At 43.6% G+C, this 25,075-nt stretch overlaps 1 protein-coding gene across 1 annotated transcript in view; it reads right to left on the bottom strand.

Moving 5' to 3' along the window:
* Positions 1-10,178: 10,178 nt before the first annotated feature.
* The window catches only part of LOC137433939 (C-signal-like), a 59,160-nt gene continuing 44,263 nt past the window's right edge, over positions 10,179-25,075 (bottom strand). Inside the window, exons 4-6 of the mRNA XM_068126446.2 lie at positions 20,708-20,854; positions 13,078-13,188; positions 10,179-10,922 (exon numbers count right to left, since the gene is read on the bottom strand). Of these exons, the coding sequence (XP_067982547.2) occupies positions 10,809-10,922; positions 13,078-13,188; positions 20,708-20,854 (372 nt within the window). The 3' untranslated portion in view covers positions 10,179-10,808. The remainder of the gene's footprint in view (positions 10,923-13,077; positions 13,189-20,707; positions 20,855-25,075) is intronic.

The raw sequence follows: 25,075 nt of genomic DNA, 5'->3' as shown, positions 1-25,075 counted from the left end.
TGCAATGAAAGTACATGTAATATGGGATCGAGTAAGATCGAGTAAGCTTCACCAGTGCGCGTGCGCGAATTTACGTCACGTCGGCAGCGAGAAGGCGTTCCCCAACACGAACCAATCAGGAACTGCCACGCCCACTTATATGATCTCAGAATTCCTGTGACAGGAATTAGCGTTACACTGGCTGGAAGTCATTCGCTAGAGGCGCTTCCTCAGCGCCAATCACCAGTGCGCGTGCGCGAATTTACGTCACGTCGGCAGCGAGAAGGCGTTCCCCAACACGAACCAATCAGGAACTGCCACGCCCACTTATATGATCTCAGAATTCCTGTGACAGGAATTAGCGTTACACTGGCTGGAAGTCAATCGCTAGAGGCGCTTCCTCAGCGCCAATAATATTACCACCTCCCCAAGTGTTTTTTCCTGCCGTGTTAATGTGTATAAATAGCTCATCATGCCCTTTTTGTGGGAGCAACAGCCGACCAGAAGTAAAAATATTATAAAACCACAAACACGTTTGATTCCCTTTTTAAATAGTTGATAATGCTGTTTAACACTGAACTGAAATACATTTGGAGAAACCCGGACATTGGACCATTCTTATCACGTCGACAATCGTACCTGATCGTAGATCTACTGCAGTCTATATACCCCACAAGGGTTCATAACACGACCCTTCCTGCCTTTCCGTGGAGTCCTTCCAAGGCGTTTTCGTGGCGTTTTTCCAAAACTGCTTCTCATTACAAAAGTAATAACAACACATGATGATCGTATAATATTCATAATATTATGAAACAATATCCCCACTCATCAAGGGGTTTTGTGAATTGAAATATTGCCTCCCCCAACCCCGACGTCCTCACTGAAGTAAATTTCACAATCGGGAATTTTAGAATAACGAGGCACAGTCTGATCCGCTCAATGACCTGATCTAACATGTTATAATGTCATGCACAGTCTGATCCTCTCAATGACCTGATCTAACATGTTTTATTGTCATGCATGGTCTGATCCTCTCAATGACCTGATCGAACATGTTTTATTGTCATGCACGGTCTGATCCGCTCAATGACCTGATCTAACATGTTATAATGTCATGCATGTTCTGATCCTCCCAATGACCTGATCGAACATGTTTTATTGTCATGCACGGTCTGATCCTCTCAATGACCTGATCTAACATGTTTTATTGTCATGCACGGTCTGATCCTCTCAATGACCTGATCTAACATTTTTTATTGTCATGCATTGTCTGATCCTCTCAATGACCTGATCTAACATGTTTTATTGTCATGCACGGTCTGATCCGCTCAATGACCTGATCTAACATGTTATAATGTCATGCATGTTCTGATCCTCCCAATGACCTGATCGAACATGTTTTATTGTCATGCATGGTCTGATCCTCTCAATGACCTGATCTAACATGTTATATTGTCATGCATGGTCTGTTCCTCCAAATGACCTGCTCTAACATGTTTTATTGTCATGCATGGTCTGATCCTCTCAATGACCTGATCTAACATGTTTTATTGTCATGCACGGTCTGATCCTCTTAATGACCTGCTCTAACATGTTATATTGTCATGCACGGTGTGTTCCTCTAAATGACCTGCTCTAACATGTTTTATTGTCATGCACGGTCTGATCCTCTCAATGACCTGATCTAACATTTTTTATTGTCATGCATGGTCTAATCCTCTCAATGACCTGATCTAACATGTTTTATTGTCATGCACGGTCTGATCAGCTCAATGACCTGATCTAACATGTTATATTGTCATGCACGGTCTGTTCCTCCAAATGACCTGCTCTAACATGTTTTATTGTCATGCATGGTCTGATCCTCTCAATGACCTGATCTAACATGTTTGATTGTCATGCACGGTCTGATCCTCTTAATGACCTGCTCTAACATGTTATATTGTCATGCACGGTCTGTTCCTCTAAATGACCTGCTCTAACATGTTTTATTGTCATGCACGGTCTGATCCTCTCAATGACCTACTCTGACATGTTTTATTGTCATGCACGGTCTGATCCTCTCCATGACCTGCTCTAACATGTTATATTGTCATGCATGGTCTGATCCTCTCAATGACCTGATCTAACATGTTTTATTGTCATGCACGGTCTGATCCTCTCAATGACCTACTCTGACATGTTTTATTGTCATGCACGGTCTGATCCTCTCAATGACCTGATCTAACATGTTTTATTGTCATGCACGGTCTGATCCTCTCAATGACCTGCTCTAACATGTTATATTGTCATGCATGGTCTGATCCTCTCAATGACCTGACCTAACATGTTTTATTGTCATGCACGGTCTGATCCTCTCAATGACCTACTCTGACATGTTTTATTGTCATGCACGGTCTGATCCTCTCAATGACCTGATCTAACATGTTTTATTGTCATGCATGGTCTGATCCTCTCAATGACCTGCTCTAACATGTTATATTGTCATGCATGGTCTGATCCTCTCAATGACCTGATCTAACATGTTTTATTGTCATGCATGGTCTGATCCTCTCAATGACCTGCTCTAACATGTTATATTGTCATGCACGGTCTGATCCTCTCAATGACCTACTCTGACATGTTTTATTGTCATGCACGGTCTGATCCTCTCAATGACCTGATCTAACATGTTTTATTGTCATGCACGGTCTGATCCTCTCAATGACCTGCTCTAACATGTTATATTGTCATGCATGGTCTGATCCTCTCAATGACCTGATCTAACATGTTTTATTGTCATGCACGGTCTGATCCTCTCAATGACCTGCTCTAACATGTTATATTGTCATGCATGGTCTGATCCTCTCAATGACCTGATCTAACATGTTTTATTGTCATGCACGGTCTGATCCTCTCAATGACCTGCTCTAACATGTTATATTGTCATGCATGGTCTGATCCTCTCAATGACCTGACCTAACATGTTTTATTGTCATGCACGGTCTGATCCTCTCAATGACCTACTCTGACATGTTTTATTGTCATGCACGGTCTGATCCTCTCAATGACCTGATCTAACATGTTTTATTGTCATGCATGGTCTGATCCTCTCAATGACCTGATCTAACATGTTTTATTGTCATGCACGGTCTGATCCTCTCAATGACATACTCCAACATTAGCAGGGGCGTCGAGAGGGGGGTGAGGGGGGACAGGGTGGGTCGCTGCCTCGGGGCCAGGGGTCCGTTGAAGGGCCCAAGCTTCTCCTGTAATTTTTAAAAAACTGTTCAATGAAACCCCTCATCGGCTCATCCTCATTTCCTCATCGTTACATTTAAACCCAGAAGCTGATTTTGCTTTCCTTGCCGGAAACAAAACAACATTTACCACTGTTAATGGTACAGTTTCAAACTTCACAGAAAATGGTTATTAACCAAAAATGTGCTTTACAAAGAAATAGGTTTGAATCCTCTTTTTCCAAAAAAAACTATTAACCATCTTCTCACATATTTTTTGCCAATCTTATGGAGAAATAGTGTTCAACAGTCGAGGGTGCGAATTGACTCGATCGGTCCAAACGTCCCGCTATCTCCTTTATTTTCGATCATTCGGCTAAATAAAAGTGAGCATTTGTTTTTTTGTTTTTTAAGTTTTTCATTCAAGAAAGTTCCTTAAAAAGTTATAAAAGAGAGAAAGGGTGGCGGTGGCCACCTCGGGGACCAGGCTGGCTCTCGATGTGCCGAAGCATAAGTAAGAGTTATAATAATTGGCAATAATAATAAGGATAATAACATGACCCCCTGTCGCTCCCGGAGTGAGTGGGTGTACTAGTCCTATAAAGTGGGTGGAACTTAGAGCAGAATCTCCCCTTGTTGGAGGTCTCCCACTGAAATTGCCATTTTTTGTCAATCTGACTCTGAATTAGATGAGAAAGTTCCGACAGGCCAAGAGTGATTTGGGTTTCAAAATCAGATCTGAGTGTATTTGGCTGCCTGACCGCAGGCCTCCTTGCATCCAATGCCTACATTGGCAGGGATCCAGCCCAGGTAAAGGAGCCCCTACAATATGCATCAATTGGTTAATCATAAATTTGTTCTGTTACTAAATGCTAATCTGACTCACGGGAATATAGGAAATGCAATAAATATCGGTGGATGAGAGGTGGTGAGTTCCTACCATTTCCTGTTAGTACAAATGAGCGGTGGCCATGGATGTAACACACACACATGACGGCATCGTCTTTCCGATTGCAGACTCCATCAAATATATCACAAAGCCTGTCATGTTCACACGACGTAATCCCGCAAAGTTCAAAGTCCACTTGCTGGCAGCGATGGTCGAAGGTTTGGGTGTAACGCGCCATCGACGAACCTTCAGTCCTTGCACCGATTCACACGGCCTTGGGAGTTTGCAGTATGGGGAGCAGCAAGCTATCAGCTTTTTGGGTGGGCTTAGAAAGTTCTCCAACTCTTTCATTGTGCAGAGGCAAACACCCCTCCACCCACCCTTTTTCACAGATACGTTTGCAAGTATTTTCAGCTTCACTTAGAAGCTCTGTGAGCCATTTTAGGTAACAATCCTTATCTCTCACACACACAATGTATGTTTGGCTGCCATGATGCCCCCAGTTGCTAGAATCTTTATGAGCCAATTGCACGGTATCCCCATGCTCCGAGCATTCTGGGGTGGATTATATCATTTCAAAAGTCACATATTGGTGATATTAGTAAGATGTAGAACTTCAAGAACCAGGTCATACCTGCATCCAGACTGTAGGGACTCCAATGGTTGCAAAAAACGGGAAGAAAATCAGATGAATATTGATGTTTGCTGTTGGCGTTTCCCCTTTCTACGGTTGTTCTCTTTGTGTCCTCATCTGTTCTGTGTCCTAGCTCTTCCTCGTGCCTTGTCCATGCAAAAGACAAAATGGTGGTGCTATTTTTTCACGTCAGTATTGCATGTGTAAGTTTGATCAAATTCCAGATTCTTCCTGACATCTTTGTTCCTTTCACATTTCTTTCTACTTTTTCACATTTCTCTTTATTAGTCCCCTACCGGTGTACACCGGAGGGGTCTATAGGTTTGCACTCCGTCCCTCCGTCTGTCAGTCCGTCAGTCCGTCAGTCAGCCATGCAAAGAACAGTTTTCCGGACTTTTTTTCTAAACTCTTAATGCTAATGATTTCAAACTTGGTACATGGTTTCCTCATGATAAGTTACAGAACAAGTTCGAACTTCACGACGCTTCGATCATTTTTGACAAAGTTATGGCACTTTGAACTTTGGTAATTTCCCCAACAGTTTTCCAGATGACAGACTGCCGGTAGGGGACATGTATTGCAGCGCAATACTCAGAATGCTTGTTAGTCCCCTACCGGCGTACACCGGAGGGGACTATAGGTTTGCACGCCGTCCCTCCGTCCGTCAGTCTGTCAGTCCGTCAGTCAGCCATGCAAAGAACAGTTTTCCGGACTTTTTTTCTAAACGCTTAACGATAATGATTTCAAACTTGGCACATGGTTTCCTGATGATAAGTTACAGATCGAGTTCGAACTTCACAACGTTTCGATCATTTTTGACAAAGTTATGGCACTTTGAACTTTGGGAATTCTGATAATTCTGATGATCCTTAACTCAGTGCCATTTTAAGTTTTAATTTCCTTTAAAAAAGATTTTCTCTGCAATACGTGGACCGATTGAGATCACATTTTCACCATTGGAGGGACTCTGTCTGTAGAATATTTTAATGGTAATTATGACGTCGCAGGTCACGTGGTTCGGCCGCCATATTGTTTTTCGTGAAAACACAAAACCCCTTTTTCTCTGCAACGGCTGAACAGATCGATGCCAAACTTTGCAGGCAGAATCGCATACCCATGACGAACAAAAAAGTCAGCGAGCATGATGTCAAGCGTCACATGGTTTCAGAGTTGTGACGTTTTTAAGCATGAACTTTTAAAACCGAGCCCCGCCCTCATTTTTGATCCAATCGAGGGGAAACTTCACAGATCTGTTCAGCATGTCAATCTACTAAAATGTCCTTTTGGAATTTGCGATAGGGCACGTGGTTTGGCAGATATCGTTAATTAAACGAAAATATTTTTTTTTAATGGATATCTCTTGTTTATTCAAGAGTTCTCCTCAAGCCGCACCGCGCGCCCTCAGTCTCGTCTCGCGAACGTCAAAAGCGCGACACAGCGTGCGCTTTCCGGAGGGGCGGAGCCAAGCCGAGCAACATATATATACACATCGATCATTGATCATGAACGGGGAAATAGAATAAATTACTGATATTTAGCGACTCGAAAGGTTCTTTATCAACAACTTATTTTCTCGTGCTTCTGCTGACCTGTCTGCAAGATGTATAAATCGAAGTCCCGAGTGCAAATCACAGGTGAGCCCGCCCTGAGGTAATTAGCGATTGGGAACGATTCAGAACCTGTGGATAAATAATCCTTGGTAATTTCCCCAACAGTTTTCCGGATGACAGACTGCCGGTAGGGGACATGTATTGCAGCGCAATACTCAGAATGCTTGTTCATTCTAATTCTTGCTTTGTCTTGATTTTTCTCTTTCTTTATCTATCTGTCTAAAGAGAAGTGAATTCTTGCAGAAAGTTTTCAGTGAGACTCATAAGAATTCAAGAATTTCAAGAAAATAAGTTTTCAGTAAGAATCAGCATACAAGATAAGCCAAGGTCACCATGCCCCAAAGAGGCCACTAAATCAAAAAAAGGCAGATGCAGTCATTAAGATTTTGTGAACTATCCATGCCTACCTGTTGCTTCGCTGATGGGTTTAATTAAAAGACAGCATTTTACACTTCACATACATATTGCATGTCTGTTTGTCGCAAGAAGGATATAAAATGAAGAGAAACACGAAAAGAGGATCTTTTATAACACATACCTGTTGTTGCTGTCGTCATGCATCTGGTTGTTGTTGTTTATATGCTTCTCCCATGTACTTATATATATTTTTCTATTGCTTTAAGAAATATTACTATATGTATATAATTTTATGGGCTCCTTTCGTGTCCGTCACCCTTCATTTTAAAAGGTTCCTACTGTCGTACAGTTGCAACCGCTACATTAAAGCTCCAAATCCAGATTCTTCTTCTTCACTCCCAGAAAGGAGGGCTTTTGGAACAGGCATTTTTGTGATTAAACGGACACAACTTTTTGTTCCATGTTAGTTGATTATTAGCTTTCCATCTGAATTTTTAAAATTATTCTATGACAGCATAAACTCTTTAGAATAAAGCGTGATGGACACATGGACAGACAGCCAAATAACCTACCAATCTCATTTTCGTAATAGATCACAAATCAGTGTTCAAGTACGTAGCTCATTCTGAGGGCCTTTCTCTCTCTCTCACCGCAGGCAGGTTGGTGGTCTTTCTGTCTTCTACCAACACCTCTCCGGCCTTGCTCCCCCTGCTCTGTCTGTGCTCTGCCCCCCAAATATTCCTGCAGGACGCACAAGATCTGCCAGAAACCCTCTTCTGGTGAAACTGCCAAAATCAAAACTCGATGCTCACCTTCACTCATCCTCTTCCTCAAAATCATTCCTCTTTTCCCCTGCCTCTGGAACAAACTCCCACACTGTCTTCAATCCCTCTCCTCCCTCCAGGTCGTCAAAACAGCTGTTCACCACCATCTCTTATCTTCCCCCATCCAAAACCTTGATCTTTTCTACCTCCGTTAAAACACCCCAAAAACGCCTCTTTCAATCTCCGACTTCATTCCTGAAATTCCTAGTAGTGTTCATTTGCTTTATACTACCCCTCTCTCCTCCCCCAGCCCTCCCCCTTCCACAGATCCCCCGACATCCCTGTTCTCTACTGTTGTTGTGCTTCTTTGCTTCCCTCACTCTCCCCCTCTTGTCTCCTGCTCCCTTCATTGTATGTTTTGTGTGTCTGTGCATGTTTTCATGTTCAATGTGTTAGCTCTTACACGAGCCTCGATTCTGTATCCCCAAAAAAAAAAAAAAAATTGCTGAGACATTCCACATAAGCACTGAGTCATTGTGCTCCATACTCACTGAAACATTTGGCATGAAAAAGGTTTTAAGATGGGTGCCTGGAATGTTGACTGCTGACTAGATGAGAGCTCGACTTGACATTTACAGGGAAATATTGAGAGCTATTTATCGTTTCTGCAAACTCTAAAGTTAACTCCATGAGCAGGATTGTGACTTAAGCAGGATGAGTCACAGATTCACCGCTTTGATTGTAATGATGTCGAGTCTCCTCGGGCAATGATGGCATTGCCTTTCTATGGCTGGTACACACGGGTAAGTGTGTGGTATAGACGGGGGTCGCCACTTCTCTCCGTCCTCTGCTGGCCGTTGGGGAATTCACCCTCTTCCGCCCGTGCTGTTGGAGTCGACTGGACCTCTCATCCACCAGATGTGCGGAGCCATCTGCCATTTAAACCGCATGGCTGCGGACCGTTACCCTGGTAAGGGGGGTTGACAGGTACTACACCTTGCCCACAGGTGACCTGGGGTTATGCAAGGCAGGAGCATCCATCTCTCTGAGGTATCAGTAGACACCCGCATCGCCAAATATTGATTGTAATATCAAACAGCAGACAATGCAATAGAAGCACATATTGTCTGCGTCCCCTAAAGTTCAAGAATATTGTACCAGTTTGGAAAGGTCATGACCTTTCCAAGGTTTGTTGGGACAGTGCAGGGGTGATTATGATTTTTTTTTTTTTTTTTTTTTTTTTTTTTTTGTATACAAGATCGAGGCTCGTGAAAGAGCGAACATTAATCACACAGAAAGACAAACAGACACATAAAACAAATAACATCGGGAGCGGTAGACAAGATGGGGAGAGAGGGGGAAGGACACAAACACAACATTTGAGAGCAGGGACCGAGAGACATGGAGACATCGAGAGATCTGTGGGAGGGAGAGGGCTTTGGGGGGGAGGCATGTGAAAGGGGGGAGGCATGTGAAGGGGGGGAGGCATGTGAAGGGGGGGGGGGTGGGAGAGGTATAAACATATGGACACTGCCAGGATTTCCAGGAAATAAGTTGGAATTTCAAACAAGGTGGATCTGGGGTGAATTAGTGGGGGTAGAAAAGATCAAGGTTATGGATGGGGGAAGATAAGAGATGGTGGTGAACAGCTGTTTTAAAGACCTGGAGGGAGGAGAGGGATTGAAGGGAGTGTGGGAGTTTGTTCCACAGGCGGGAGAAAAGAGGAATGAAAGAGTGAAGGTGAGCAGAGAGCCGAGATTTCGGCAGTTTAACCATCAGAGGGTTGCTGGCAGATCTTGTGCGACCTGTAGGAATATTTGGGGGACAGAGCACAGAGAGAGCTGGGGGAGCAAGGCCGGAGAGGAGTCGGTAGAAGACAGAAAGACCACCTACCTGCCTGCGGTGAGTGAGTGAAAGGCCCTCAGAGATAGCTTCATCGCGGGAGATTCCAATGATTTTGAAAGCTTTGGATTCAACAGCGTGAAGCCGAGCCAGGTGTGAGGCAGGAGCACCAGCCCATAGGGGAGAACAGTATTCCATTGAGCTGCGGATGAAAGCCTTGTAAGTGGTGAGGAGCATGATTGACTACATTCTAAAAGACAGTAATTAATTGGGAGTGCTATGTCAATGAATTGCAGTGGTTGAGAGAAGTCATCAAGAACGAGCGTTGTGGAAAGTTGAATCAAGGAATGTTGCTTCTCTGGGGCAATGCATCACCCCACACAGCCCATGTTGCTGGGAGTACCATGGAAACCAAATGGCGCATGAACAGGTAATGCCCAAAACGTCAGCTTCGTTTGGCATCATGGCAATTTTAGCAATTTTCAATTATCATGAAAACCCTTCCTTCTAATTGTCTAATGCAGACAAACAATAGCTTTGATAAAATCTACTATTCATCTGACCTTGTTATTTGTTGTTTTGACGAAGGGCCAATGCTCAGAACTTTTTCCGCACCTTGTATCCCATGGTGGTTAAAGAAAAAGAAACAGACAGACACAGATCTTCACATACATTAAAATTCCATTGCTGAAGTCTTGGATGAGCTAGAATTTGTGAAATAATTATTTGACGAGCTAGAATTTGTAATGTTACATTGTTTTCTCCATTATTGTATAATGCACGTGAAATTTAGCATATCGCCATATAAAATGTTTCCTTTTAAGAGACAAATCAGGCATTTTATCTGAAGCATTTTGTGAAACAAACACAATTATTACACTGATATCCAATTCCCACACACCGTGTTTTGCATGCTGGGAGATAACAATGCATAGTAATTATCCTGAGGTATTGGAGAATATTTCATGGATTTTGAAAGTACAGTATTCATTTCTTTGTAATCCAAGACAGACTTTGCATTCCACGTCTGAGTTTAGCAAAACAGAGATGACCGAGTCAAATCCAACGTATCCCAACGTATCCCATGGTAAGTTATGAACTTCACCATCATAACTCAAAAAAGAACCCGTGTCCTGCTGATAATTTTAAAAAAAACTCACCATTAAAAATGCACAATGCACATTTTGGATTAAAACGATGAGTTAAACATGAGCAAACTATCACTTTTCTAAAACAAGCATTTGCAGTGCACTGAATTGAAAACCCAGAGATTATAATAATTTTCAATGCTTCATTAATTTACCTGCAAATTCAAGATTGTGATTTGTCTCACCATTGTCATATATGCTTAATGATTCATTATGTGCAATAAAAAAACATCAAAACCAAACATGAACACGAGGATAAAGCACCGCTGGCCCAGCATGAAACGATATGTTCCTAAATCACGAGATCCTGGTATTTCGATGAGCGTCGAACACTTCTTCCACGAGTAAAACGTTGACGTCACAAGAGTTACCATGGGAGAACTTCACCATCATAACTCAAAAAAGAACCCGTGTCCTGCATAGTCAAGTTCTTTATCACCTTTAAACATGAAGACACACTCTCCTCCACACTGAGTGGTGCCTGCAATGTGAACAACAACAACAACAACAAATTTAGGATCATCACTTTTATTTTTCAATAATTGCAGCTGTTATCATCATAGGTTTTTATCTGTAGGTAAAGGTTATCTTCAGTCCAAGTCTCTCATTATCAAAATTCACATCATATCAAATGTACATGCAGGTTATTTAAAATATGTAAAACATTTAGAACATGTGAGGGCATGCTGAAAAATAATGCCTCACACCCTTATTCTCCAAAACAGGCAAAGATATTGGAATGAAACAAAGACAGGTACTACATCAATCTTTATTCCATCAAACGCATATTTATTTCTCAACGTAATAACCACTGCTGGCCACACATTTCTGCCAATGTTCAAGAAGTGTTTAGTGATGACGTCACAATAGAACTGTGCATCCTCTTGACTGAACCAGCCAGTTAAATTAACCAGTGGCCTTGACATCGTCTTCAGAACAAAAAGGTTCTCCACAAAGGTGTTCTTTAAGTTTGTGGAAGAGATGAAAAACTGACGTAGCTAAGTCGAGGCTGGTGTTCCTTTGTGACAGTACTCCATTGACGGTCTCTTACTCTCAGGATCATAATGGTGCATCCATCCCTCATCTCTAGTCAACCATTCCAACTCTTAGCTCCAGCACTAACAATGTTGTGCTGTCCTCTGCCATCTTGACTAACATAGCACTTCGTTTGTTCGTTGGTATACAGCACAAGGGTGTGGGATAGCATCAATGGCATGTGTGTGGCTGTGCTGATGATGACTGGTAAGAACAGGAATTTAGAACTTGGCCATGGTGTCCACCAACTTGAACTTTAATGTCCACCAACGAATGCTGGCAGATGGGACACGTGTTTAACAGCACACACAATGACACATCACCTTGCTTGTGAAACACCTGGATGACAGTTTATAATTGCGACGGGAATCAAGCGCAGGGTAGACAGCTTAGAGGTGACTGTGCGTACCTCCTGGCCATCCTGTCGGCCTAAAATAGCACTGAGACATCTAGTGTCTGGCTAATATCTAATTTACATAATTATTCAACCCCCTGAGTCAATACTTCGTAGAAGTGCTTTTGGCAGCGATTACAGGTTCGAGTCTTCTTGGCTATGTCTTCATCAGCTTTGCGCATCTGGATTTGGGGAGTTTCTCCCATTCTTTCTTGTAGATTTGCTCAAGCTCTGTCAAATTGGATGGGGAGCGTTGGTGAACAGCATATCTTGAAGTCTTTCCACAGATTCTCAATGGGATTCAGGTCTGGGCTTGCCTGGGCCAGTCAAGGACTTTCGTGTTCTTGTTCTAAAGCCATTCCAGTATTGCTTTGGCTGTATGCTTGGGGTCATTCTCCTGTTGCAATGTAAATCTTCACCGCAGTCTAAGGTCTTTTGTACTCTGAAGCAGATTCTCCTCAAGGAATTGCCTGTATTTGGCTCCATTCATTGTTCCCTCTATCCTTACAATTCCCCCACTCCCTGCCACTGCAAAGCATCCCCATCGCATGATGCTGCCACCACCATACTTCACTGTAGGGATGGTGTTAGATGGGTGATGGGCTGTGCTCAGTTTCTGCCAGACATAGTGCTTTGCATTCAGGCCAAACGGTTCAATTTTCATCTCATCAGACCAATGATGTTTTACCTCATGCTCTCATAGTCTTCCACATGCCTTTTTGCAAACCCCAGGCGTGCTGTCATGTGCATTTTTCTCAGGAGTGGCTTCCGTCTGGCCACTCTCCTATAAAGCCTAGATTTGTGAAGTGCTACAGAGACTGTTGTCCTACCGGTAGGTTCTCCCATCTCAGCTAAGGAACTCTGTAGTTCTGTCAGAGTAGTCATTGGTTTCTTTGTCACCTCCCTGACTAAGGTCCTTCTTGCCCAGTTGCTCCACACATGGTTAGGTTTCAGAAGGTGGAACAGAGCCCTCCCAGGTATCAAAGTATCACCTTCGTGTGTGTGTGTGAGTGAATGAGAGTGTGTGTGTGTGTGTGTGTGTGTGTGTGTGTGTGTGTGTGTGTGTAAGTTGCTGTTGTTGACTGCTATCTCCACGTATGGGTGAGTTTCAGAAAGTGGAAGGGAGCCCTCCAGGTAACAAAGTATCACCTTTGTGTGCGTGTCTGTGCGTGTAAGACCTTGTTGTTAATTGTGAATCCACAGATACCTTTTGTCCTCCCATGTCTGTGCGCACCCAGCCAGGGTGAAGAGGCAAGCAAATGATACCGTCTGCTCGAAGATCCTCAGCCATGCAAACTGAAGCCATGTTGAGACCTGCCTAAACAACAAGACAACAAACTATAACTCCGTGCAGTTTGAAATTCAAAATTTTGGGCAATGACCCCATGAAATGGTAATTGTGCAACTTATACGATCTGGTACAATCCTGCAAGTTAAAATAAAGCAATAAATCATATATATTCCTCCGGCTTCTTGATTGTGGTAATTTTGTAAATTGTATTACCTACGTAATTGATGGAAGGGGTTGTTGTAAAACCTGTCCCACAGTAATCTTTTGAAACCTGTGAAACCCGTCCCATTCTACTCTTGCCACAGTTGTAAATCCTGTCCCCTGAAATTCTTCTTTAAAAAAAAAAGAAGAAATTCCCAACCAAGTGCTGTCAAAAAAGGTCATACACTTAAACTAGACTGGGTCTTCCAAAATGAAAGTCTTCTCATGAGATTATTTAAAAAGTAGTGAAGTTATTTTACTTCATATTTCTCAAGAAAGTGGAGAAAACTATAAATATGACAATATTGAATCCTATAATCCCGTATACTGATTGCTCGATATCCTCACAATCCTCTTCAAGCACTCGGGAATACCTCTGGCTGCATATACCTCTCCATAACCACCTAATGTTTCTCTGTGTGGTGTCTGTGTGGTCCACCCAACGATGACGATTCCCCATATACCTCTCCATAACCACCTAATGTTTCTCTGTGTGGTGTCTGTGTGGTCCACCCAACGATGACGATTCCCCATATACCTCTATTTCCTCTGAAATGGATCAATTCAATCACCAATGCCAACTCTGTTTTGCACCTGCAATTATTTCACCGATCACAGGGCCTGCTGATGGAGTGTTGGCTCAGCATCAACCAGACATGGTATGGTAGAAAAGTCCTGTGGCTCTGTGGGTTTGACCCACTCTGTAAACTTACGAACTCAGATTGCTACTACTGGTACGTTCTCCCTCCAGGACCTTAGTAATGACTGACTTTGCATCTAATCTCTTCTGATGAATCTCTTGTCATGGCCCATATCTCCTGGCTATTACATGGGAGCAACCTCCAACCTCCCTTGGTATATGACTGTTTATACAGGCCAACTGCCAGGGACTTCAATCTTCCCTCGCGAAAAAGGATTAGGCCACTATTTCACAACATCCGGTATCGATTCCGCCTGGGAATACTTTCACAAAGTCTACTTACTCTCATGAACCGGTTCATCTGGTATTGTCTGTGGTTTTAATACCCATCATCTGGACCATAGTACGTTTAATCCTGTGGAGAGGTTGGTGAAGTCAAGTAGCCTGCTTTTTCTGCATGGAAAGTTAACTCGACCGAGAGTAGCTTCCATTTGTTCCGTATGGCTCGCAACAGGTGTATGTCCATGTTGTAGCAAGTCAGAAAACATCATCTTCCAAATGTCAAAGCTGAACTCTTCAAACAGTCTCCTTATTCCAATTCATGGTAGTGCCTTGTCAAGTACTTGCTGGTGTATGCTTCCCCTCCCATCCCCTCCCTCACCTCAATGGCATTACTGCAGACCTTGCCTGAGATGAGGCAAAATTTCCAAACTATGACATTGCCTCTAAATCTCATGAACCCAACTCATCCCGTTCGGTCCCAATCACACTGCCAACCCACTGTCTACAAGACTCTGTGTCCTCACCCAAAAAGGTAGAGAAAGTTATTTTCGTCATTAACCCTGCTTCCACAATGCACCCAGATGTGATCAAGGTCATGACCTAAAATCCTGCTCTGCTGTTTTTCCTTTCTTTTTTTTTCTTCTTTTTTTTCTTTACAAGATCGAGGCTCGTGTAAGAGCTAACATTAATCACATAAAAACAAACTGACACAAAAGCATATGATAAAAGGAGCAGGAGACAATATGGGGAGAGAGAGGGAAGCACACAAGTACATCACCAGAGAGCAGGGACATCAGGAGATCTGTGGAAGGGAGAGGGCTTGAGGGGGTGGGCATGGGAAGGGGGGGGGTGGGAGGGGTGGGAGAGGTAAAAAAAACACATGGACACTGCTAGGACTTCCAGGAAAGAAGTCGTTATTTCAAAAAAAGTGGATCTGGGGTGAATTAACGAGGGTAGAAAAGATAAACGTTTTGGATGGGGGAAGATAAGAGATGATGGTGAACAGCTGTTTTAAAGACCTGGAGGGAGGAGTGGGATTGAAGAGAGTGAGGGAGTTTGTTCCACAGGCGGGAGAAAAGAGGAATGAAAGAGTGAAGGTGAATAGAGAGTCTTGATTTTGGCAATTTCACCAGAAGAGGGTTGCAGGCAGATCTTGTGCGACCTGTAGGAATATTTCGGGAACATAGCACAGACAGAGCTGGTTGAGCAAGGCCGGAGAGGAGTCGGTAGAAGACAGAGAGACCACCAAACTGCCTGCGGTGAGCGAGTGAAAGGCCTCCGGAGTTAGCTTCATTGCGGGAGATTCCAATGATTCTGAAAACTTAGGTTTCAACAGCGTGAAGCCGAGCTAGGTGTTAGGCAGGAGCACCAGCCCAGAGGGGAGAGCAGTATTCCAATGACCTGCGGATGAAAGCCTTGTATGTGGTGAGGAGCTCAGGTGTGCCAAGGGAGGACTTCGCACGACGGAGGATGCCCAGTCGGCAACTGGCTTTGGAGGCCAGCTTGGAAATGTGGTTTTCCCAGGAAAGATAATGGCAGATAGTGAGACCCAAAATCTTGAGTGACAAAACTTATTGGAGAGGATTGTTCAGAAAGTAGATGGGAGGATTGTCCAGACGGTCTTTTCGGAGAGACATAGTGAGTGAGTGAGATTTGTCAGGATTGAAACACATGTTCCACTTGTTTGATCAGTCTGTGATTTTTTTTTCTCCAGGTCTGGGTCTGCAGAGTGAGGAGGTTGCAGACTGCCGATCTGAGCGATGAGGTATGGAGCGGCAGAGAGTGGAGTCATCAGCAAAGAGATAGAGAGGATTTTCCAGAGAGTCGGAGAGATCATTGCTGAAGACCAGAAAAAGCACAGGGCCCAGAACACTGCCTTGGGGAACTCCAGCCTGAACAGGAAGGGGCGATGAGAGAAAACCATTCAGGGCCACACGTTGACTACGATCAGAGAGGAAGTCTGCAAGCCATGCGTGGAGATTTCCATGGATACCATAGGAGGAGAGTTTGGTGAGCAGAGCGGGGTGCCAGACCGTATCGACGGCAGGTGTTAAGTCAATGTTGGCTGATTTCCAAGCTGATGGCATATGACCTTGAGCAAAATAGAGGTTGAAGAGAACGGAGAGAGGGTGTGAAAGAGCGGTAATGTTGGCTGATTGAAAAGGTGAAAAAAGAAAAGCTGATTGAAAAGAAAAGGGTGATTGAAAAGGTGATTGAAAAAAAGGTGAAAGAGCACCTTTTTGTGTAAAGTGGTAATGTTGGCTGATTTCCAAGCTGATGGCAGATGACCTTGAGCAAAAGAGAGGGTGAAGAGAACAGAGAGAGGGTGTGAAAGAGCTGCAGAGCAGGATTTTAGGACCCGTGGGCTGATGCCGTCTGGTCCAGTTGCAGAATCAGTCGAGGATTGACAGAAACTTCTCCACCTTATCAGGAGAGAAGGGCACATAGTCCAGGAGGAGCTGGGTACGACTGGGTACGGTGGGTACAGAGAGAGATGGGTTTGGGAAACAAGATTTTGAGGCAAACACAGAGTTGAGGCATTCAGCTTTTTCACGTGCGGAGTCAGCTGTGTAGCCATTTGAGGTAAGGGAGGGGATGGAGGGGGAACAAACACCAGAAACCAATTTGACCAAACACCACCCGGATTTGGAAGAGGGAGACAGGTTTGAGAGTTCAGTCTTGAGAGTAGAGATATATTGTTTCCTGGCTCTCTTGAGGGTGGACATACACTTGTTCCAGGCTTTTTGAAAGGAAATGAGATTGCCTTCCGTTGGATTTGCCTTCCAGGAGGCAAAGGTAAGTTGTTTCAGGGCAACTGCTTCACCACAAGATTCAGTGTACCATGGACGGGAGGAAGGGTATGACACTGAAGATGAGATAGGATAAATCTGTGCATGAGAGAGGGCAATTTACTTTGGAAGAATTCCCAGGATGAGTTGATGTCAGAGGCAGTAGAGATGGGAGACCAGTCCAGATGATTGATGGCTGCTTGAAGACTGTGCCAGTCAGCCTGAGTGAAATGCCAGACTCGTTGACGCTGAGGTGGCTCTCTGAGAATGGCCAGAGAGATGTCAACTTTAACAAGCATATGGTCAGATGAACCGATTAGAGCAGAAGAAGAGCAGCAGACATTTGCAGGGATGTTTGTCATAATCAAGTCTAGAAGAGAAGATGCTCCATCGACTGAGATCCGGGTCGGGAAATTGACAGATTGTGTCAGTCCCAGTTGGTTGCAGACGTCCTTTGCTGAGGTGCCATGGCTGGTGAGAGAGGTACCCACAACCAGCTAGCTGGCATGATGACAGTTGAAATCACCACATATGAGGAAGAGGGAGTTGGGATGAGTAGATAGAATTTGGTCCATTTTATCAGACAGCAAGATGTAGATGGAGTCATCACTGTTTGGTGGACGGTACAACACACATATGTACAAAAGGTGGGAGCGAATTGGAAGCCGTAGTCAGAGGTACTCCTGGGGGTGAGGTGTCGAGAGGGCATTGCAGGGAGAGTGAGGAAGGGAGTTTTTGATAAAGATAGTAACTCCACCTCCAGGACGAGGCTCAGTTCTATCGTACAGGAGGAGGGAGTAACCAGGGAGAGATATCAAGGAATCAGAGACATCATGAAGGAGGAAAGTTTCTGTTAAGCAGATCAAGTCTCGTTTGTCAGAAGCAACCTGAATGGAGAGATCAATCGGGTTTGAGTGAAGGCCCCGGATGTTTGAGGTCCATACCGTTAAGGAAGAGGAAGGGGGAACATCGGATTCAGGACAGGGGAGGGGTAGGGTAAGATGAGGAGGAGGTCGGGAGAGCTATTGATAGTGTCTCAGATATTTCAGAAGAGCTAGGAGAAAGGGAAGGATGAGGATGAGGAGGACAAAAGGTTTGATGGTGATGGGATGTGGCACAGTGAAGTGTTGTTTGATGGGGGGCAGAGCGAGGAAGAAGGTTTGTAGGAGATGGAGGTGAGAGTTGGAAGGGAGAGGAAGCGGGGAGGACGGACGCTTTGAGGAGGAGAGGTGAGAGGGGAGAATTGGAGAAAAAAGGAGGGTGGGGAGATTTGAAGGGAAGGGGGAGTTTTGAATGGGAGAGGTGAGGGGGGAGTTTAGGAGGGGCAGGGTGTGGGGGGAGTTTAGGAGTGCAGGGTGAGGGGGGAGTTTGGAAGGGGAGGCCGGGAGGGGTGGGGGGGGGGGAATGTAGGAGGGGAGCAGCGAGGGGGGAGTTTAGGAGGGGAGGGGGTGAGTTTGGATTTTCGAAAGTGTTCGACGATTAATGGAAAACGAACATTTATTGCAAAATGAGTTTCTTGTGATTTTCGAGTCAGAGATCCATTTGAAAACGTTGGAGGAGGGGTGGAATGCAGGTGAATTTAGGGAATGTAGGAAGGAAGAACTGGAAGAGATTGAAATTTTATTTGAAATGAAGAGATTTGGTGAGCAAACCGAAAGCAACCTTTTAAAGAAGAAGAAGAAAAGTGTGTTATAATATACAACACAATACAACACTTCAGGGGAGAGTTTAAACATTTTAAAACTAAACCGTGAAAACTATCCCCTCTATTTGTCCTATTCAGTCTGTTCTCCTTTGACCACCTTCCGTCTGCATCGGTTGCCTCATATCTGCATGGAAGTCTCAGGAAGCATCACTCCCATCCATAACGAGGATGTCAAAAACAGACCACACCACTATAGGCCAGTGTGTTCGCTTCCAATTACAAAAATGTCATGGAATCCTTCACTGCTTCTGATGTCAAGGTGCAATTGTTTATCCCCTATCAACCCACCCACACACCTTTTCCATCTGCAGCATGCATGTCCACTTTATCCCCTCTTCTCTTATCTTCTCAGAAACTCTTTTCCTTCTCTCCCTACTCCAATTACACACCAATACCCACCTATCCTTTATCGTTATCTTCCTTTTCTCCATTTTATTTTTCCTTCGATCGTGCATCTGTAATCATTGGATAGCCACTAATGTCCTTTTATTTCACGTAAAAGTAAACTGATATTTCATAATGTTCTTGTTCAGCATGTGAAATACTTGCAAACTCTTCCAGGTTCCAAAGACTAATTACCTCCGCCACCAGAGGTGGATGGATGGAGGTTATGTTTTCACCCCTGTCTGTTTGTCTGTTTGTCTGTCTGTGAACAAGATATCTCAAGATATTGTGGACGAATTCAGACGAAATGAGGCAGAGATGTAGCGTATGTGACAAGGACGAAATGATTAGATTTTGGTGAATAACTGGATTCGGATCCGGATACTATAACTTTTTAAGTGATTCTTCACCATTGGGAGATGGGGCCAAAAACGATACACAGCAAGATATCTCAAAAAGTTGTGAACGGATTTGGATGCAACTTGGTGGAAAGGTTGGATGTGTGACAAGGACTAATCGATTCGATTTTGGTGAAGATCTGAATATGGATTGGGATGTGAAAATTTATTTAATTTTTGAAGTGATTCTTCACCAGTGAGAGATCGGGCGAAAAGCGATATATTGGTTCACGAGTTATCAAGTGACCACTATATTCGTCATGGGGGTGCGTCTGTCTGTCTGTCTGTCTGTCTGTCCGCAGCATAATTACCCGATGATATCATCCGATCTTGATGAAACTTGGGTGGGTGGTTGATATCATGATCTAGTTGTGTCCTGCCTAGAGTTGGCGTCTTGCGCCCATTGTGGGTGGAGTCACACCTGAAAAAGATGTCCTCTTCGGGTGTAATCGAGTTCAAGCTACATCTTCTCCGAGGGAGTTGGTGGAATCTGACAGGGGTTTTGGCATTTGGTTAGGCCAATGTCATGTGTCTAGTCCCACGGAGCTCGATTTTTCATTTTCGCCCCAAGGTCAAGGTCACAAGGTCACGAAATTTAGAAAAGTCGATTTTTGATGGTTTTATTACATTGTTCGCTTCCTGATAGGGTGAAATGTGGTACATGATCTTATATTATCACATACATCATGAAATACAAGTTTTCCAACAAATTTCAGAATCTTCGACCTTTGACCTTTGAAGGTCACAAAGGTAAAATTTTCAAAGTTGTCGGAATCGAACCGAATTTTCGGTATTGTGTAGCTAACTAACCTCATAACTGATTATGGCCCCGATTTGATGCATCAATCGTCGATGATCGTGATGATCGACTTGATAGTCCATCCTTTGTCATTGAATACCACTCGCTCATGAACCATCGTCTCCTGACTTGTAACATATTAAAAAGTTGTGGACGAGTTATGAATAAACTTGGTTGGGGAGTTGATTAGGTGACAAGAACAAGCCGATTCGATTTTGGTTCAGGTTCGAATCCAGATCCGACCCATCAGTGGGATAGAAACCATAAACTGTTCATCCTGGCGGAGGTATGTGCTCTACCGAGTGCCGTTCTAGTTTAAAATGGAAACAAAAACTCGGTTGGACTAACCTTACTGACTCTGTATGGGAAAAGGTTCCCAAATTTATAATTCAATGGCGTTTGCTTGATGCAGCCTGCTGATGATGAAATGTTCACAACGATTGCCTTCCCGCTTGGTGTCATTTGTGCTGATCTCTTCAATACAGGGAGAAGTGCCTGGTAAGAAAAAACAAGATGACACAATATTTCACTTGGACTACAAGATTACATTTGAGACGATTTTATCATATATCACTGTCAATAAACGACATATTACTTCCTACTATATCAACTCAGTGATCACGCATTCAAAAACAATGCGTGAGCAGAAATTAATGTCATCGGCTTCAAGATTACTACATCGGTGACCATTTTTGTGGAAACATTTTATTACAGTATTTGCAAAACCATTGCTTATTACTACTTTGGAAAAGTGAGCCATTTCACCATGAAACCTACTCAAGCAAGACATACAGGATGTTCTAGAAAGACCTGGACAACTTTGGTTACTAATACGTATATTTAGAACCACAAATGATACAATGATACCCTTTGGTTTATATGACACAGAGACTCATAATGTTTTATGCACACCATTAATACACTTCACTGTGAGCTCCGTTTGTTGCGAGCAGGACATCTAGGCGGTACACAAGTCTTGCCATGTTTGGCTCAGCATGTTTGCGTCCACCAATGCACATGCAGCTGTGATCTCAGAAAGAAGATCCTGCAGTTTTGCCACCTTGGTGTTGGAGACAATATCTTTGAGAAACCCCCAAAGGAAAAAAAAATCAAGGGGGTTATATATGGTGATCGTGGAGGCCAGGCGGTTGGTTTGTCTCAGCCAAACCAGCGACCTGGAAATTTATCATTCAGGACAGCTCGAACGACTAAGGCCCAATGAGGGGGAGCGCCGTCCTGTTGTAAAATGATGTCGGGTTGTAGGTCTTCAATCTGTGAGAAAATGAATCCTTCCAACATGTTCATGTAAATTGTTGAGGTCACTGCATCCTTCGCAAAGAAAAACAGACCCACCAAGTGGTCATGGAGAAGGCCACACCACACATTGACCTTTGGATTGTTGCGTATGTGCTCAATGACCACGTGTGGGTTTTCAGAGCCCCAGATGTTCACATTCTGCCATTGGCCTTCCCTGATAAATGAAAGCAAGCTTCATCTGTGAGCATGACCTTTTTCAGGTAGTTTTCGTCATCTATGCAATTGAACCATTTCCACGGCAAACACATTTCGTTTGGGTTCGTCATTTGGTTTGAGTTCCTGCAGAATATGCATCTTATAGACACAAAGCTTCAGTCTTTAATGCAAAATCCTGTGTACAGGGGTTGTTGGTAGTTCCCATTCTCTTGATGTGCGTCGGATTTATTTTCTGGGACTTTGTTGAAATGATTCACGCACTGTTCAACATCTGCTGCACTTGTGCTTGGTCGACCGGTACGTTTTTGTTTCTGACAACTTCCAGTCTCCTTAAATCCCTTGTACCATTCTCTGATACTAGTGCATGATGGCAGATTCCTTCCATACCTTGTACTGAAATTATGCTGGACTTGTGTGTCGGATCTCATCTCTGTGAAGCATTCGACGCACCGAGCTTACTCCTGTGGAGTCGCCATTTTGTTTTACATTAAACCACCAGACCTGAAGATAAAGAAAACTTTTGAGTTTCTGTTTCATATAAAACAAAGGGTATTGTTGTATCATTTGTGGTACTAAATATATTAACAACTAAAATTGTCCAGGTTTTTTCAGAACATGCTGAACATCTATCTTCCCCTCAGCAATTTCATCATATGTTCCAGGGTGGAGGGAAAGAGGCAGACAAGCAACTACCAGACAAAAACATCCAGGATCAAAAGAAAACATGATATTATGAGGTATGCAGTCTTTGGAAGGAAGAGTTTGAAAGGACAAATTGAGAGAGGTAACTTCCAGAGGACAAGGATGGGTTCAAAGAAATAAAGGTGGGCAGAAAGCGAAGGTCTTGAGAGATCAAAGTATGCAAACTGCCATGTGAAACAAGGCAAAGCTGACCTTTCCTGTCTTAACCCTTTGTCGGAGCAAAATAGCTCTGATTATTTGATTACGATTTGAGCAAGAAGGGTGCAAAGATAGATCCTAAGAAGTACAGAATAGAGACTTTATTTTCATTTTTAAGCGAAGAAATGGAATCCGTCATCACTGCTGAAGTCGTCAAGTCTTTCTTTTTCAAACAGCAAGATTTCTGACAAACAGTTTAGATTTTGTCCTGGTCACTCAACGATGGACATCTTGATGCTTATCACTCAGCAATTATTGGAGACTGCATCTCAAAGGAGAGGTAAGCACCATCTCCCTGAAATATCTCGGGCATTGGCCATCGACAGAGTCTGGCATCCCGCTCTGCTTGCCAGGGACACCACCTGTAGCATCCCATACATGGTCACCTTAATACCTGGCTTTATGACTTCCTCAATTCATGCAGTCAACACATATCTATCAATGGAATCAGCTCCCCTCTCTCTCTCCCAATGGAGATTACAGTGCCTCAAGATAGTGTCTTGGGTCCAGTCTTGCTCCACCCTCACACAATTTACCTCTCTGATGTTCTGAAAACTCACTCTGTTTTTATGGATGACTCTAAATTGTGTATTATTGTATGCCATCCCACTGGCCAGCAGGTAGGAGCAAGCTGTCTGTCTGTCTGTCTGTCTCTCTCTCTCTCTCTCTCTCTCTCCCTCTCCCTCTCCCTCTCCCTCTCCCTCTCCCTCTCTATCTGTCTCTCTTTCTCAAATGATCTGCAATTGATTAGATTCTGGTTGTACAAATGGAACATGTCTTTCAATCCTGGCATATCCCACAGTCTTACCCCACTCATTCAAAAAGCATCATCAATCAAACCCACTTATGGTCAGCCACATTAAGAGGTTAAACATCTCCAAACGTAAAACCTCACCATCAGCCATAAACTCTCCTGTTCTGATGCCAGCTGCAGACTGGGCCATTCTTTTATTTCTTCTTCTTTCATATGAAACACATGTCTGTGAGTAGCATCATTTGCTGGGGACACAGCTATGCTGCTGATGCATTTCTCCCTCTGGAATGGAGCAGAAATTTGGAATTTGTCCAGGATGCTGGTGATACCTCACTGATTAGGCGAGGCCCATGGATTCACAGAAATACTTTACTGTAAAACCATGGTTGGTTGAAGACGTACCAACACCCATCCAATTGGCATGGTGACATATTAAAGCAATGCATATGAAGAAGAAAGAGCGAGTTGGGATGAGTGGTGATAAGATTGTCTATGTTGGCAGAGAAGGATATGTAGAGAGTCATCTCTGTCAAGAGGAGACAGTACAGCACACAGACAAACAGGAGGTGGTCGTGAGGGTAAAAGTACAGCCAAAGTACTTCCGGTGGGTAAGAGCGGGAAAGGTAGTGCATGGACAGTGGGAAATGGATCAATAGACAAGGGGTGGGATGCTGGGGAAGCTCATTCACGTATGAAACCACATGTGTATGTGTATGTATATTATTACGTTTGTGGGGGTAGGTAATGAAATACCTTAGTCTAGGTAGGATTGTATAGGGTAGTGTGCTCCGAGTTGTTGTTTTTTCGATTAATGACTTATTTAATTAATTATCAAAAAGTTACAGCTTTGGATGAAGCACCGGTGGTGTAGGTATGCTATTAGTCAATTGATTAAGCAATACTGTATGATCATTATTTGTTGATTTTAATTCTGCAATTAATCAATTATTGTACACCTCTCCCTCCAAATTCAGTCTCTATGAGCTGCACTATGGTATTGCCGGGTGCCAAAGGCACCCCAGCAATGTCACGCTGGAGGATATTTATTTATTTGGCATGGGGGCGGTGTACTTTGAATGTATCTGTCCTTGTTTTCTTGTTACTTGCCGGAAAAGATTCCGGCAAGTATGTTGGTTGGTTGGTTTGTCTGTTTGTCTGTTTGTGCGCAGTACTACGTCTACACCGTTGCACATATAAACTTTACACACATATTTGTCTTGCTCTGGAATAGACTGTGCCCAATGTTTAACTCTCTCGGCCCAAGGCCTCCATTATGACGTCATAATTCGATAATTCGACAAGTACAAAACTTCATCCAATCAAGATGCAATTTCTTGAGTGACATGACGGCATAAACTGGTGGAGAAAAAAATAATAATGATGACATCATCGGTCACGTGGTTCGGCCGCTATCTTGGAAAAACCGAAAAACTTTGCACCTCTATATCTCCAAAAGTGCTGAATAGAACAAGAGAAAAATGACCACAGTGTGGTCACCAGCTGCGACGTGTAGAATTATGAGGATATCCGTTGCAATATGTTCTTACCTCATACCAACGCACGTCTGAGTGTATGCGCATGCGCTATTC

This window comes from Myxine glutinosa, chromosome 10 (assembly GCF_964187855.1).
Source record: "Myxine glutinosa chromosome 10, kmMyxGlut1.1, whole genome shotgun sequence".
Lineage (NCBI taxonomy): Eukaryota > Metazoa > Chordata > Myxini > Myxiniformes > Myxinidae > Myxine > Myxine glutinosa.
Note: the sequence above shows the minus strand (reverse complement) of the source record. Positions and strands in the feature narration are given on the sequence as shown.